Source organism: Phoenix dactylifera, chromosome 2 (assembly GCF_051530095.1).
Source record: "Phoenix dactylifera cultivar Ajwa chromosome 2, Ajwa_hap1_PhDact_Kaust_v1.1, whole genome shotgun sequence".
NCBI lineage: Eukaryota > Viridiplantae > Streptophyta > Magnoliopsida > Arecales > Arecaceae > Phoenix > Phoenix dactylifera.
The window spans coordinates 35,661,583-35,677,736 of record NC_143191.1 but is presented as its reverse complement, the minus strand read 5'-3'; the positions used below and the strand labels follow the sequence as shown (position 1 = coordinate 35,677,736).

General features: G+C 38.3%; 1 protein-coding gene across 1 annotated transcript; it reads left to right on the top strand.

The window, feature by feature from the left end:
- Window positions 1–4,423: 4,423 nt before the first annotated feature.
- LOC103701554 (NADPH--cytochrome P450 reductase 3-like) lies at window positions 4,424–14,196 on the top strand. Its single transcript, XM_008783673.5, has 18 exons — window positions 4,424–5,017; window positions 5,114–5,173; window positions 5,267–5,343; window positions 5,421–5,478; window positions 5,572–5,655; window positions 5,749–5,785; window positions 7,129–7,198; window positions 7,390–7,584; window positions 7,682–7,774; window positions 9,882–10,110; window positions 10,201–10,284; window positions 10,386–10,537; window positions 10,615–10,711; window positions 11,894–12,043; window positions 12,138–12,215; window positions 12,286–12,408; window positions 12,530–12,643; window positions 13,721–14,196. Exons 1-18 carry the CDS (start codon window positions 4,679–4,681, stop codon window positions 13,799–13,801), a joined length of 2,121 nt encoding a protein of 706 aa, XP_008781895.1. The 5' UTR covers window positions 4,424–4,678; the 3' UTR covers window positions 13,802–14,196.
- The last annotated feature ends 1,958 nt before the right edge of the window (window positions 14,197–16,154 follow it).

Genomic DNA, 16,154 nt, shown 5'->3' with positions numbered 1-16,154 from the left:
TTTCCCTTCACCACATGATTCATCGATCATCAAGGGTTGTGTCCTTTGGAATCATTATCAGATCGAAACCTCCAATCTGATGCATCAAGATGCATCTTTTTGTGAGAATGCATTGTGCCAAGTCATTCATTGTAATGTTTTGTAGGAAGAGAAGTGGCATGCCTTGTGAGAAAAGAAAGAGAAAGCATCTCCCCGCATTACTCTTTAGGATATCACGTAAGAAATAATTGGAGATATATCTGTAAAATTTTAAGAGAGAGAGAAAAATAAAGATAAAAATTATATTTTATTGACTCAAAATACTAAGTCATCTGCATGTCTAAGATGAGGATCTATAGGTTATGTTTAGTTTTATATCTAATAGAGGACTATTATTAAAACCCCAAAATTCTGAATTAAATATCTAATAAAATATAGATTCTTTTAATCATTCATTTTCAATAAAATAGAAATTCTCTTGATTAGTAGATCTCATTTATTTCCCCAAAAAAAAATAGTGTGAAACTTTTTCTTTTGCCCTTCCTAACTCATTCCAATGCACTCCAATAAAAAAAAAAAATCAAAGGCGGACCCGAATCAGCACAATCCAAATTAGGTGAAAATCAGAAAAATAAATTAAAAAAATCTCTCTTAATTTTTTTTTTATGTGGATACAGTTCTCACTCCTTAAATACTCAAAAGGTCTACTTGAGTTTACTCACGTAGTACTTAATTTATTCTCTTAATTCTTCTTCCTATACTCACTTTAATGCTGGTGCATAAGAGAGAGAAGGAGATTATAACTTAACACATCTGGTCCTAATGATCTAGAGGGTATATTCTATGACACCAAGTATTTTTCATGGGAGAAGGTGCAGCTACACCACGGAGAAGTGCATGGAGTCCGTTGTTTTTGAAGAGTTTGTCGGTCTGCTTCATCCCATCTGAGATGGTTGCTTATGTTGCTTTTAGATAGCATTTAGTGTTACTTTCAAAACGATACGGATGATTTATTGCAGCAATTGGTGATGGTTGGTGGGCGGTGGAAGAAAAGGCTAACTGTAGTAGTCAGCAGTGGCCGGTGACGGCGTCGCGGCATGAACGTGATAGCAATAAAGACGGCAACGACAGTTAGGGATGATTTTGATTTCCACATATTTTAAAAATTAATATTTTATTTTCTTTAATTTTTGGAAACTAAAACTTAAAAATAAATTAGGAATTGGATTGTGAAACATCTATTTTGTATTAATTTATGTTTTAAAAAATAAGAAATTGAGAACAGGAGGGAGAAGTTTTTTTTCTATTAAGACCGATAATTCATATAGTTCTCATATGGGATACCGCCAGATAAGTAAAAAAAAAAAAATATAAGAAAGAAAGAATATCTGCGGCCCTCGTTGAGATAAAGAGAAGCTTTTATGATGGTGTGTCTGAGGCTGAGACCGAGACTCCCATGGTCCGGTCTCCGGTGCATGTATCACTGCTGTCCCTCTCTCTCTCTCTCTCTCTCTTTCTTTCTTCTTCTCCTTCTCCTTCTTGCTTTGTTTTTTTTTTCTTTTTTGGTACAAGTATTACTGCTCTTTCCAGATTGGCCTAGAAGCGTCTGCATTAAAATTGGGTCGTTGATAGTTGGATGGCACCGGCAAGGACCCAAGCCGCCAGCAACATGACGGTCTCCCCCTTAACTATTGCCACCTAACACTTGAGGCTGGCACTCCATCCGGGCAACTTCCCTTCCCTTCCCTTTTTTTTTTTTTTAATGCTTTTTAAGGGGGTAATTGAATGCTGAAGGAGGATTAGCCAGTCTTTTCTTTCTTTTAGTAAACCAAAAGGAAAGAGAGGGGAGGATGAGGAGAATCTGACTCGCATATCAATCCCCACTGTCCTTCTGTTGAAGAATATTCGATGCGGATAAACAAATTTTACTCATATCCTTTCCGATCCGTAGAAAATCTACGTATGAGTATCGGTACCACCTAAACATCCGGTAAATCAGATAGCGACTCCACCGGATAAACTAGACGGAGAGCATCCGGTTTCTATATTTAATCGACGTCCGCGTTTTTCGAACCTTTGCCACTTCGTAGGATAGCCAGTTCGAAAACGTGTCTTGAACTAGCTTACGTGGCATTTGTCTCAACCGCGTGACAGAGTTTTGGGCCTTATCTGCCGTGAAGGAAGATGGCACCTATAGGAAACACTCCATTTTGTGCGGACCCAGATTCATTAGACCAATTAGAATTTTCTTGGTTCGTTTTTCTGGAGAAAAAAAAAAAAGAAGAAGAATGAAAGAAACTTCTTGATTAATTTGTCTTCGAGTTTCAAGGATGTTCTTTCTAATCAGCTAGTTGATGCAAATTTGGGAGCATACGATTCTGGAATACACAGCTGGTAGGTATACTCTGATTAGCACAATCCTTCCTCTCCCTCAAAAAAAAAATCTCAAAACAAATAAATAAATAAAACAAATTTATTAGTTTTCCAAAAAGCGAGCACATATAACTTGATTTTTTAAGGGAATAAGATCAATTTTTTGTACTAAAATGTAATATTGATGTGAGCGAATGGAAAAATTATAAATAACAATTTTTATAAAGCTATAACTAATTTGATATTGCTCCTGTCTAAATGACAGGCACAAAATTTCTAGATATATAACATATTCATGTTGATTATAAAAGCAAGCTTTCTTTTTCGTTACTCTGCTTCATCTAGAACAGAACGTCAAAATATTCCTAGACGCTGGTGATATAGCTCAACCCAGTAGCCGTCCAAAACTCCAGAGGAATACCATAGAACCTGATCCAGAGAGGAACTTTTTGAAGCTCTTCTTTAAGCAGGGAAAGATTCGAGAGGAGCATGCATTTAATGTATGTCTACCATATGTGCATGCTAATTGTGCGCACACCCCAAACATGAATCAACAACACATCCTCATTGTTGCTTGCCTAAGATTCTTAAAAACCTTGTTTACAAGAGAACATCTTTCACATTGGACAGGAATCATAAACTCAATTGGGAACATGCTACTTGGAGATTATTCATGAATAATTTGTGGACTGTAGCCGTTAAACCAGATCATCTTGCAAAAGCTTTGAACTGCTCATGGTCATCCTTCACAGCTTCAATATCTCTTGAGATTTATTGGTTCTTGTTATTGCTTAAACCATTTAGAAAGAATTGAGCATCCATGCAAGCATATATTTAATCCCATGATAACTATGTAATGGATAACATTTAAATATTTATGTAAGGTCAAAAAATTCAGATAATTCAAATAGAGATGTCATGAGATATATAATGCCAATTCTTCTACGTCTTCTCACGAGATATACCCATCCCCATCCATGTTTTCTCTCCTGCATTGCTATATTTGCATTTTTCCTTTTTTTTTCTTATCTCCCTCACATTTATTATCTATTTGAATGGATCTCCTCCTTTTGTCAATTTTTTTTTTTAAAAATATACAAACATGTCCATCAAAGGCTGTATTAGATGGTACTCTCAAATATGTAAACATGTGGAGATATCTTGCGACATTCACTAGATATTTGTATTATTGTACTCTTAAATATATAAACTTGCCCTGAAATATATTTTTGTATTAGAAAACATATAAACATGCTAATGAAACAGAAATATTTATATATATTAGAATAGCTATTTTATTTTATTTTTAACTACGATTCGTTATTATGATTTATGTTTTTCTAAAAATAATTATTATGAATATTAACGGCTATATTTCCAATCCTAGTGCTGCATAAAGGATATCTACTCTCGTCAAGTAATAATTTCTTTTTATTTTTTTTGATCTTCGGGTGATTATTTGCATGTTATTAAGTGGGAGCCTCAGCCAAGGTACCAGACGGCGACGGAGGATTCGTTTCAAAGTTCAAGAAATTTGGAAGCCTAGCATGGCCCTGCCCAGACCACACAATGTTGCTCTTCAGGGTGCACGGAAACTCCAGGCTTTTCTAAACCCACATGGGATTAGTGGGCCCCGCACAGATGCCGGCGCCCTGGGACGTTGAAGACTTGAAGCGCCCATTCTCCACCCAGACTCAAACTATCACCCACACATGACGTAACTTCCCTATCTTTATCGCGTCATAACCACCTTCTCCCATGGCAGAGACCCGTGCCGTGCCCGCGAGGGTGGCTGCAGAAGTGGGTGCGCAATAGGTCCCGCCGGCAATTCTCCCACTTCAACGAGTCTTGTTTGGCGTTCTCCTCGTGCGGTGGGGGCGATGGCGACCCGAACGGGCGAGCGAGAAAAAGACCGGGTCACCGGCTCGGGCCGGCAATTGGATATACCGGACACGGCGATTGGCCGGCCCATCAACCGGAATTACCCTCTCCTGGTTTGAGGGGCATTTAGGTAAACGCACAACTGGCGATGCTTTTAACCGGGGTCAGTGGGTGGTAGGTGTGTTGACCTGTGGTGTTTGGTTAGCTGAGCCGCGGATAAAACCCTTCCCTCCCCTCCTCCCACGTCTTTTATCGGGTCTCTGTCCTTCCACCTACCCCACCTTCCCTTCCAGCGCTCTCTATCTTCTCTCCAAGAAGGAAGAAAGAAAGATAAAAAGAAAAGAAAGTTCGAGAGAGAGAAGAGGGACGAAGCTCGAGGGCTTGGCTTTAATTCCGATCGAGCGATCCGGCGAGCGATCGTGGTGGGAGGAACGTCGGCGGGGCCATGGAGTCGGGATCGATGAAGCCCTCGCCGCTGGATCTGTTGTCGGCGATCCTCACCGGGAAGTTTGGCGTTGAAGGGATGTCGCAAGAGACGGGGGCAGCGTTGATCGCCGAGAACCGGCAGCTGCTGATGATACTGACAACCTCGATCGCAGTGCTCGTGGGGTGCGCCATCGTGTTCGTGTGGCGGCGGTCGACCGGGAAGAAGGCGAGCCGGCCGGTGGAGCCGCCGAGGCCGCTGGTGGTGAAGACGGACCTGGAGCCGGAGGTGGATGACGGGAAGAAAAAGGTCACCATATTCTTCGGCACGCAGACTGGCACCGCAGAAGGGTTCGCCAAGGTTAGCATTTGATGTTTGATCTCCCTCGGCCGCTTTTCCCCACACCCAAAACCTTTCCAGAGTTGGAATTTTTATTGCATCTTTTTACCTGACCAGGCCCTTGCAGAAGAGGCTAAAGCGCGATACGATAAAGCTACTTTTAAAGTCGTCGATCTGGTAATACCTTTTCTTGAATTTTGCGAGAATTCTTGGGCGTTTGATTGATCTTGGACGGCTTGATCTTGCTGATCCCTATATCTTCGTTGATAGGATGATTACGCAGCCGATGATGAGGAGTACGAGGAGAACATGAAGAAAGAAACCTTAGCTGTGTTTTTCTTGGCTACGTAAGCTGGAAACTTTAATCCGGAGAAGATATTTCTTCTATATTTAGGTTTACTTAATTTTGGTTTGGAAATTATAGGTATGGAGATGGTGAACCAACTGATAATGCCGCCAGGTTCTTTCGATGGTTTACTGAGGTTTGTCAATAATTTCGGCAGAATTTCCCTTTTTATTGTTATAGTGTGCTTGCAAATTTCTGACATGGTGGTGGATTGTTGTTTACTTAATAGGGGAAAGAAAGGGAGAGTTGGCTGGAGAATCTTCAGTATGCTGTGTTTGGTCTGGGGAACAGGCAGTATGAGCATTTCAATAAGGTTGCATGATTATTTAATTTCAATATCATCAAACTTTTATGCGCAAATTCTTATGCTGATTTCTGTCAATCCTATGTGCTCTGAAAAATGTAGGTTGCTAAGGTGGTTGATGAGGTCCTTGCTGTTCAGGGTATACACCTAAAAAACTTCACCCTTGTTTCCACTTTGTTTCATGTTTTATTTATCAGTTTGACTGCACTTGAATTTATACAGGTCACCACTTTTGAAACATATTTCTTTATCTTATTTCTTCAAGATAAGAAATGATGGTATTTGAACTGGTTTAATAATTTACTGAGCAAGTAATGCATGTATATATTAATCCTTTTTCTAAATTACATTAACTTGCCAAATCGACATTAAACTATGAATGGCGAATGATGCTATTTGACCTGTATCCTGTATAGCATAGGATATATTAAAGCCTATAACTGAAAGAAAGGGGTCTGTTCTTAGAATTGTTTAAGCATTGTAACATATAAGCATTTATTTCCTTTCTTCCCTGCTTTTTTAGCATGGTTTCAATGGTATGATTGATAGAGCCTGCTACTTGAAGTTCTGATTACAATTCTGCCAGTAGAGCTTATAAACCATCTATTTTACTTTTGACATTCATATTTTGGCTGCAAAGTTTCTAGTATCTTGCTTAATACTATGTTTGTGTATGATCGTGTATATGTTGATTTTCAGTTAAAACTGGATTTGTTCTCCAAGGTTTGGTTATAGATTGGTTTTCTCTTACATATGTTGTGGAACATTTTTAGACTCATTTAAGCAAATGAGCTGGATGGGTCTTTCTATAATAGAAATGACTTATTTTGGCCTTCAAGTTTCATGTCCGGAAATGCTATGTGCTGTGCTCTGTTGGTGCTTTTCATTTTTTGATGTGAAAAAAAGAATCTGGGAGGCACTTACAAAGGACATTAGTGCAAAGTAAAGATGAATTCTATGGTTGTGCTCTATTGGTTACTTTTGGTTTTCGGCAATAAAATAGGATACTAGAGGGCACAGTAGTGCTGGAAATGCTATGTGTTGTGCTCTGTTGGTGCTCTTCATTTTTTGATGTGAAAAAAAGAATCTGGGAGGCACTTACATAGGACACTAGTGCAAAGTAAAGATGAATTCTATGGTTGTGCTCTATTGGTTACTTTTGGTTTTTGGCAATAAAATAGGATGCCAGGGGGCACTTACAGAGGACAGTAGTGCAAAGAAAGATCAAATCTGTTACTTTTCATCTTTTTTCTGAAAGGGAAAAAAAGGAATCTGGAATGTGCATACAGAGTAAAGTAGTGCAAAGAAAATCTTCTTTCATATACTGCAAAAGATGTTTAGATGCTCGTTTCTCCATAGTAATTCCATCAAGCCATTTCTCATCACCACAAATAATATTATTTTCGCTAGATTTCTTTGAAGCATAGGCAGCTTGTGAAAAGTCTGTATTGACATTTTTGTCTTTTTTCCTTGGTGTTATAGGTGGGAAGCGCCTCATCCCTGTGGGTCTTGGAGATGATGATCAATGCATTGAAGATGATTTTACTGCATGGTATGAAGTATTTCTAGGTGCTAAAAGATTATTACATACCCTTAATTGAAGGGTTTTGGGTTGCCCAATTTGTTTTAACAGGCAAGCCCATCATGCACCACAGTGTTGTGTGGACTTCTTTTTTGCCTATCCTTTTCTGTGTTAACTCTGGAATATCTTTTTTCATGCATCCACTGTCTTATTATTTCCAGGAAGGAGCTTTTGTGGCCTGAGTTGGATCAGTTACTTCGGGATGAAGATGATGTTTCAGGTGCAACTACTCCTTACACCGCTGCTATTCCTGAGTATAGGGTAGTCTTCATCAACCCCAAAGAAGCTGCACATCTGGAAAAGAGTTGGAGTCTTGCAAATGGCCATGCTGTTCATGACATTCAGCATCCATGCAGGTAGTAGGGATGTTTTGATTTGCTGGTTCCACCTATCAGCACCTGGGCTATCTGACTTGTTATAATCAAACTAACACAACATTTTTGGGCATTCAAGAGCTAATGTGGCTGTGCGGCGGGAACTTCACACCCCAGCTTCTGATCGGTCTTGCATTCATCTGGAATTTGACATTGCTGGCACTGGTCTTATGTAAGTTATTTTATATTTAGTTCACTAAGATGCTATGTAAAAGTCATTTACTACTATGCAATTAAATAACTTTTTGATGATAAAGTAGTAGTCTCGTATATCATGAATTCGACTTTGGTCTTTGCTGTCTGATACAATATCATGAATTGTGAGCTCAATTTTCACACATTACATAATTGTTATTATATTTCCATAGGACAATTCTTGTAATTACGTTGTTCTAAGAAATATATATTTTATTTGTTTTCTCTTGTACTTTAATCCAATAAGAATTTCATACCACTGTCAGATTTTGTTTTGTCAATGTATCGATGTCATATGTTGCAACAATTCAATGTTCAGCAACAATTTACCTGGAGCTGCTTTATTTTGCAAGAGTAAGCAAATATGGATACACAACCAAATGGTGTTGTTAAAGGCACACCCGGGCACAAGGCACATGCTGAGCCAACTACAGCGCCTCCTTATCTTCTTCTTCTTCGTCTTTTCATCGTTATCGTCATTTTCATCTCCTTCTTATTCTTCCTCCTCTTCTTCTTCCTCCTCTTCTTCTTCCTCCTCCTCTTTCTCTTCCTCTTCTTCTCGTTCTTCTTCAGCTGCTGCTGCAGTTGCAACTGCAGCTATGTTTCTGTCCACTAGAAACAAAATGGAGGAGAAAAACTGATAGTTAATTTGTTAGAATATATTTAAAATCATGCATTCATTATTCGTATGTAATACTATGTATTCACACATGCATGCATGGATGCCTCCTTGTATGCCATTCCATCAGAAATAGGGGATGCCCTCCTCTTCCTCTTCCTCTTGTTCTTCATCAGCTGCTGATGCTGCTGCAGTTGCAACTTCAGCTATGTTTCTGGCCATTAGAAACAAAACAGAGAAAAAAACTGATAGTTCATTGTTAGAATATATTTAAAATCATGTATGTGCTTCACTTTGTCAAGGCATGCATCTTGTATTGCAACTTGCACCTAGGCTCCAAGAGACCTTGGCATTTTAGTGCGTCTTGAGCCCTTTAGAACTGTACAATTAAAGAAAAATAAGCATAAAAACCTGTTTGATCTCATAAATCCTAACGGTGTAAATGAATGATTAGTTTGATGACTTTGTGTGAATCCCTACTTGCACGAATTAATCCTCGACAATTTGTTGCACAACATAAAATTGATATCTCACAACTTTCTTCAATCTAGATAGATTTGGGAGGGTTTGTCTGCATTATGAGAGAGGTTTCTCTTTTGTCCTTTCATGTCTCATTGATCCATGTCCCAAAACCATCCTTAACTACAGTCAGGACCCACTCGTTTTCTCAAAAATGCACTGCCATTGTACCCATCTTTTTGTAGAACACAGTCCAGTTTGCTCCTATTATGCCTATCTCTGCATAAATTTGTGTAGAGGGAAAAACAAATGAAGAATCATGCTGATGAAAAGGCTAATATATTTCTGAACATCCAGATCGAACCCTGTTCGAATGTGAAGGATTTATTTTCTTTTCCTTAATGGTCGAAAATGTTTGATCTCATTGAGCTAAAGATGTACACGTTCATTTTGCTTATATAAATAAATCACTTCCTGGTTTCTCTTGCAATCTCTTAAATTTTGCTAGCCATTGTTTTTTGAACCCATATGACACATGGATATAAAATTGACTGCGAACTTGTCAAGCTTCCTTTTCGGCACTAAGAAATTTGGGGATTATAACTTTTGACAAATATCATTACTTATTTCATCATTGGTTGTTACTCTGTGTAAAGATCATGCTTTTTATGGCTTTTTATGTATATTTCACATGCCCTTCTTGGATAAAAATAATCTGCCATTATGATTCTTCCAGGAAAATATACTGTAATAGGTACTATCATATGTAGCATGTAAAAGTTCCAATGGTTTAAATTAAGCTTGGTTAGGTCTGCTTATCAAAAGCTGTTTAATTATAGCAGTCATAACATGATCTTAGATGGTTCTGTGCTTGCTGAAGGTTATCCCTGTTGTTGGTCATGTCGTCGTGTACTCATTCACCTATCCTTCATATTATATGCAATATTTTTTTTAATTTTTTATTTTAATGTTAGATTGTTCACTTTGAATGCTTCTTTTCATCCAGGTATGAAACAGGAGACCATGTTGGTGTATATGCAGAGAATTGTGCTGAGACTGTGGAGGAGGCAGAAAGGCTTTTGGGTTATTCATCAGACACATTTTTCACTCTTCATGTCGACAAAGAGGATGGCACGCCACTAAGTGGCAGCTCACTGCCACCTCCTTTCCCATCTCCATGCACGTTAAGAACTGCACTTGCACGATATGCTGATCTCCTGAATTCACCCAAAAAGGTCTGAGTCTTGGTCCAAGTCTTGTGTTTCGCAAACTGTTCTCTCATAATTGACCTCTTAAATGTGTAATTATGTTCTGTTCATGTACAGAGTGCTTTAGTTGCGTTAGCTGCGCATGCATCTGATCCAAATGAAGCTGAGCGGTTAAAATTTCTGGCTTCACCAGCTGGAAAGGTTGTTATAATTTGTGGGAACCTGTACAACCTTCTTTTGCTGTATATATTTTAGTTTTCATTTTTGATTTTCTTTTTTTGGATTTTGTTTTTGGGGTGCAGGATGAATATTCACAGTGGATAGTTGCAAGTCAAAGAAGCCTCCTAGAAGTTATGGCTGAGTTCCCTTCTGCCAAGCCTCCACTGGGAGTTTTCCTTGCCGCCATAGCCCCTCGTTTGCAGCCTAGATATTACTCAATATCATCTTCACCAAGGTAATCATTAATTTCAAACATAATTTGCTCCATTTTATTTGATACTTTGCTCAATGTAGTTCTTTTGTCTTTTCCAGGATGGCACCGAATAGAATTCATGTGACATGTGCATTGGTGTACGGACCAACACCAACAGGAAGGATTCACAAGGGAGTCTGTTCAACTTGGATGAAGGTGCATATCATTTTCTTCAGTACTTTTTTTCTCTGATCAACTTAGCTTTTCCCTAGCTCTGTTGTCTTCTCTTGTTGCTTTGTATCATGGAAATATAATCAATATATGAAGTTAAGAAACATAAAATTAGTCATTCTAAACTTTGTTAAGTATGCAATCATGCAGAGCCAGTTCTAGTTGCAGCTTTGCCTAGTCATATGCATTGTATTTGTTATAGATTGCCATTTCAAAATAAAATTTGATGCTACATTTTCATGAGATCCTTGATGTTCTCATTGAACTTTGATCAGGAATTTTCTTGCCATAAAATAATATGACTATATATATATATATATATTCAAATTAGTGATATTCATAATATGTGGTACTCAAATTAGTGGGATGAAAGAAAGAGAAGACCCATTTGCCTGATAACTTTTGTTTTTCCCCCTTTATTCTAACATGATACACTAAATATGAGTCATATAATGCATTGGTATATAAAGGGTGAGCCTTGATGCAATGGTAAGGTTGCTCCATATGTAACTTGGGCGTCACAAGTGCAAAATATGGAAATAGACTCTCCGCACATAGAGAGAAGGCTGCATACAGCTGGCTTTCTCCAAACTCTGCAGTGGCGGGAGAATGGTGCACTTGGCTGTCTTTTTTTATGCACTGTTATATCATCAATTAAATAATCCATTGATACACTGATGGTTGCCATGATTAATTTTTGCACTTATAGATGCTTGCTTAGTGTTTTCATCAATTATTAGATGATAATATGTACACAGTTGGCAGTTGCTATTCAATGAAACCAACTTATATGGGTTCCTTTTTCTTACTGAGAGAAGAGAAGAAGAATGAGTACTGACATAAACTTAGGTTACCCGTTAGAATTTTTGATATAATACTTGTTTTGAACTTAAAGTATGGGATAAAAAACTTCAGAACTGAGGTCAAAACAATCTGAACAAACAAAATTATTGAGGTTGTGACATTAAAGATGAATAAAAATAAAATAAGTTTGGGAGTTCGTAACCTGAATTGTGTACTTCAGCTATTTTTTTTTCTTCCACTCTTCTGTGTGATAATCATGTTAATCAGGAATGATTTGGATAGCTATTAACTATTCCTTTATCAGTGGGTCCATTTTCTTTTGATATCGTTTAATCATGCCATTCTGTAACTCCTGCTTTACAGCATTCTGTTCCATTGCAAGAAAGCCAAGAATGTAGCTGGGCTCCTATATTTGTGAGACAATCAAATTTTAAACTGCCTGCAGATTCCTCAGTACCGATTATAATGATTGGCCCTGGCACAGGGCTGGCACCCTTCAGGGGCTTCTTGCAGGTTTGTTTCAAGTTTACACATTTTGTGCAAAACTTAATTCTTCCTCGAGCTAGTGGTTTTGCTGCAACCAATTACATGATCTTGATGTTCTCAGGAAAGGTTGGCACTGAAGGATGCTGGCACACAACTTGGTCATGCTATTCTCTTCTTTGGATGCAGGAACCGTAAAATGGTACATTAAATGATAAAATAGGTATAACTGCTAGTCTATGCCGGTACTAACGAGCTTGAATCTTGTGCAGGACTTCATTTATGAAGATGAACTGAAAATTTTTGTTGAAAGAGGGGCTCTTTCTGAGCTCATTGTGGCCTTCTCTCGTGAGGGCCCAACTAAGGAATATGTGCAGCATAAAATGACTGAAAAGGTTAAAAAAAACCCTTGTTTAAGAAAATATTTTAAATATTCTTCGTTAGAATATCTGTCTTTCAAACTTCCATCTAAATCAAATCTCAATTTTTTGAAAAAAATATTTTATAATGTGATAGGCCTCCGACATATGGAATATCATCTCCCAAGGTGGTTACATTTATGTATGTGGTGACGCGAAGGGTATGGCAAGAGATGTCCATCGAACACTACATGCCATTGTTCAAGAGCAGGTATACACTAAATATTAATATTCATGGTGTCACAGAACTCAGCAGTTTCAGCTGGCTTTAATTTTTTACAATGTCTTTTACATCATCAATACTGATGATGTGGTAGCTTAAAATTGGAATGCACAGTATCCTTGAGTATGATGTGATTTAGCTGTGCTAGGTCCACTTCAGTACAGCGATTGTGTTCAATGCTTGTCCCTACTATTTGGGGTCAGTTTTATAAATCAGCCTTTGCCAGTCATTCCTGTCTAGTGTCTCTTTCGTTGCTGCTAGTTCTAGATATTGTCACATAACATCCATCAGTGAGAAGCCCAGACCTTCCTCTCTTCATCGTGCATTCTTCAGCGTAGATTTGAGCAGTCGTTGTTTGTGGTCGCTTATGTCCTTGGTGGATGCCCATACTTTTTCGGTATCCTTCAGTTTTATTACTGATCCTGCTGGGTGACAATCCGTTCGAGAATTATAACTATTGCAAACTATTTCATACCTTTTTATAATTTGGCATTTGCCAGTAATTCTTCGATTACCTAGGGCTATCTATGCTGTAATTGCAAGTTGTAGATCTTTTCACATGACATCCACAAGTAAAAAGCCTACGCCTTCCTTTCTTCTTTCTGATTTATTCAATGTAACATCTGCCAGTCAAAAAGGCTGCACCTTCCTTTCTTCTTTCTGATTTGTTCAACATATAATCTTTGGTGCACGCCAAATATTAACTCCACCAGTTTGCCCTCAACTAGTGCAACTTCTTTGCCTCCTTGTGTTTTTGCTTTTAAGTTGAGCCCTAATAATTTACCTTAGAGTCACTTTTAATGGGGTGTTTTTTATTTTCCTTAGGTTTATCTTTGTTGCGTAACAAATTAGAGAGAGAGAGAGAGTCATTGGTGTTATGCATGCCCAGAAATTCCCACGTCTGTGGGATCCGGGGCCAATATTCTCTATCTCTTTTTTTTTTTTTTTTTTTGAGAAAAAGTCGGTTAAACAAGGAAGCATAAAATTGGTATTTTTTTTTTTCAGAAAGAAATTTAGCCTTTCCCCTTTAAAGCCATTGTGTTGACTGTTGAGTTCGTTTTCCAGGGATCTTTGGATAGCTCCAAGACTGAAAGCATGGTGAAAAGCCTGCAAATGGATGGCAGATATCTGAGGGATGTTTGGTGAGTTGTTCCTACAAGTGGTTTCTCCAGCACCTCGGGAAAGGAGGCTTTGGGGCTGGGGGCACATAAAATTGGCCCCTACTTCTCAGCCATCACAAAGATTTCTGTTGTCTCGCTCTGTGATTCTTTTAGCATTCTAACAAGGTTTTTTTGTCCATGTATAATATATATATATATATAGAGATTTATATTTTTATTATTAGGCTGATTTATTGGGAAAAATAAGGTATTATATAATGTAGAAAAGGGGTTCTGCTTCGAACGGAACACAGGACATTTTATGCGGGAAGCTGCAGCATGTATAAGTGGATTCCCATCTTGTGAGTGCAGGTCAAAGAGTGAGAGGTGTTGCCATACTCTCTAATAGCAAAGGCTTGTGGTTATTCTGCCTTTTTATTAGGTATCGTAGCCAATGCTACTCTTCTATGATACGATGCTGCTGAATATCGTTGCTGCTCAGGCCCTGAGCGTGTTCCCTGTTGTAGAAAAAATACAGAATTTTTTAGTTTGGTGATCAAATTGGCCGGATTTGGTTTTAGACTTTATAACTCTTCGTGGCTCAATTAAGCTTGGTAGATTTTAGTGTTTATTAACTATAAGGATCTATGCGGGCATGTGTTTAGTTCTACATCGGTTATTTGTTAGGTAGATGTTGGATATTTATACAGAACTAAGGAACTGAACTTACATAAGGTTTTTCGGTTAGTTATTTTGGGTAAGGTTTTTGGTTGTTACAATGGCATGAAAGCGAATTCAGTTCATAGTCTAATGTGACTAGAGGATATTGCTGTATGGGTTTAAAAAAGTTGATCGCAGGTCGACCACGCTTGTGATTAGATTTGAATGAATTAGAACTTTTAGTCTAGAGCTTGAACGGATAAAGTATGTAAGAATTCGTGTGAGCGTATGTTTAGTTTCATGAGATTTTGGATATTTATATAGGACTAAAGAGCTCCAAAAAATATTTTTTGGTTGGCTTTTTTGAAAGAAGGTTTTAGTTGTGACGATGTTATCAGAGTGGATTTGGCCCATAATTCATGTGGATTAGGGACATTGCAGTACAGATTTATTGGGGTTAATCATGAACTGATTATGGTGCTTGTAATTAGATTTGAATGGATTTGAACTTTTAGTCGATGAGGATGTTAGGATTTAAACGATGAAAGTATGTGAGGATCCATACGGGCATGTTTAGTCTCGCATCAGTTATTCGCTGGGTAGATCTGAGATATTTATATAGGATCAAGAGATTCATATAATATCTTTCGGCTAGTTATTTTAAGTGAGGATCATTTTGGATCATTTTAAGTGAGGATCATTTTGGATGAGGTTTTGGGGTGTTACATTACCCAATGCAAAATATTCTAGGCTAAGAATAAATAAAATTGGGTCGTTATTCACGTTTTTATTTGTGCAAGATATATGGAAGGCATAATCAGTTGAATTTAGGGGTTTTGTTAGATACTTGGAAGATTGGCCTCGGCAAAATGCCTTGCTTTCTCAATAAGTAACAATGGATTGTGAAGGTCCGTGGTCGAACAGAATGTGAAGATTTTAGTGGTATTTCCCTTAATACTCTGGACGAGCCAAGAAAGTCTAAAGGATCTCACCTATCACAAAATCCGACCTTTGCCATTTGATGCTTCTCCTACTTCCCGCTACCATCCTCTTTTTACTTTCTTCACTCTTTAAGAACCTTGTTTTTTTGTCAAAATTTTTATGCTAATGTTCACAAAAAAAAATGCTGATGATTTAATTCATTTAATGAAACCTAGGTTTGTTTTCTAGTTCCTATGCATAAAGAGGTCATAGATAGAATTTTGGCTAGGCCTAGGATAGGTCTTTAAAAAAAATAGGTCATAGATTTTCGTGTATATGTTGTTGAACACTATTATGCCAGCATCACTTTTGAAGTCTATGGAGCAGTTATTCAGAAACATTATTTGGGGCAGGTAGGAGGAGCATCCATTTGGTGGCATGGGAAGTGGTATGCCAGCCAGTTAGTTGGGGGGCCTAGAGATCCAATCCTTAGTGGTGAGGCAGGTGTTGATAGGGGCGAGGCATGCGACTATATACATACTGGAACTTGACAAGTTGTGGTGCATCTTGTTGAGAGCCAAGTATGGAGATCACATGTTAGCAATGGACTTCTAGGCCGGGTGCCGGTACTTCCATATTTGGAGGGAGATATGTTCCTATGCTCCGATGGTGCTTGCTAGGCTCAGGTGGGCGGTAAGCGATGGCAGATCCATTGATGTCTTGGAGGATAGTTGGGTACTTGAGCAGCCGCTATGTCGAGCATCGACTCTTGTGGATTCCGCGAGATTGTTGGGATGCAGAGTCAGTGATTTGATCGT

Bases quoted from the DNA above. Each gene is read 5' to 3' on its own strand.
- LOC103701554 (XM_008783673.5), top strand. From the start codon at position 4,679: ATGGAGTCGGGATCGATGAAGCCCTCGCCGCTGGATCTGTTGTCGGCG. The intron at 5,656-5,748 runs GTTGCATGATTA...TGAAAAATGTAG, and splicing joins AGTATGAGCATTTCAATAAG to GTTGCTAAGGTGGTTGATGA. The intron at 10,712-11,893 runs GTGCATATCATT...CCTGCTTTACAG, and splicing joins TCTGTTCAACTTGGATGAAG to CATTCTGTTCCATTGCAAGA.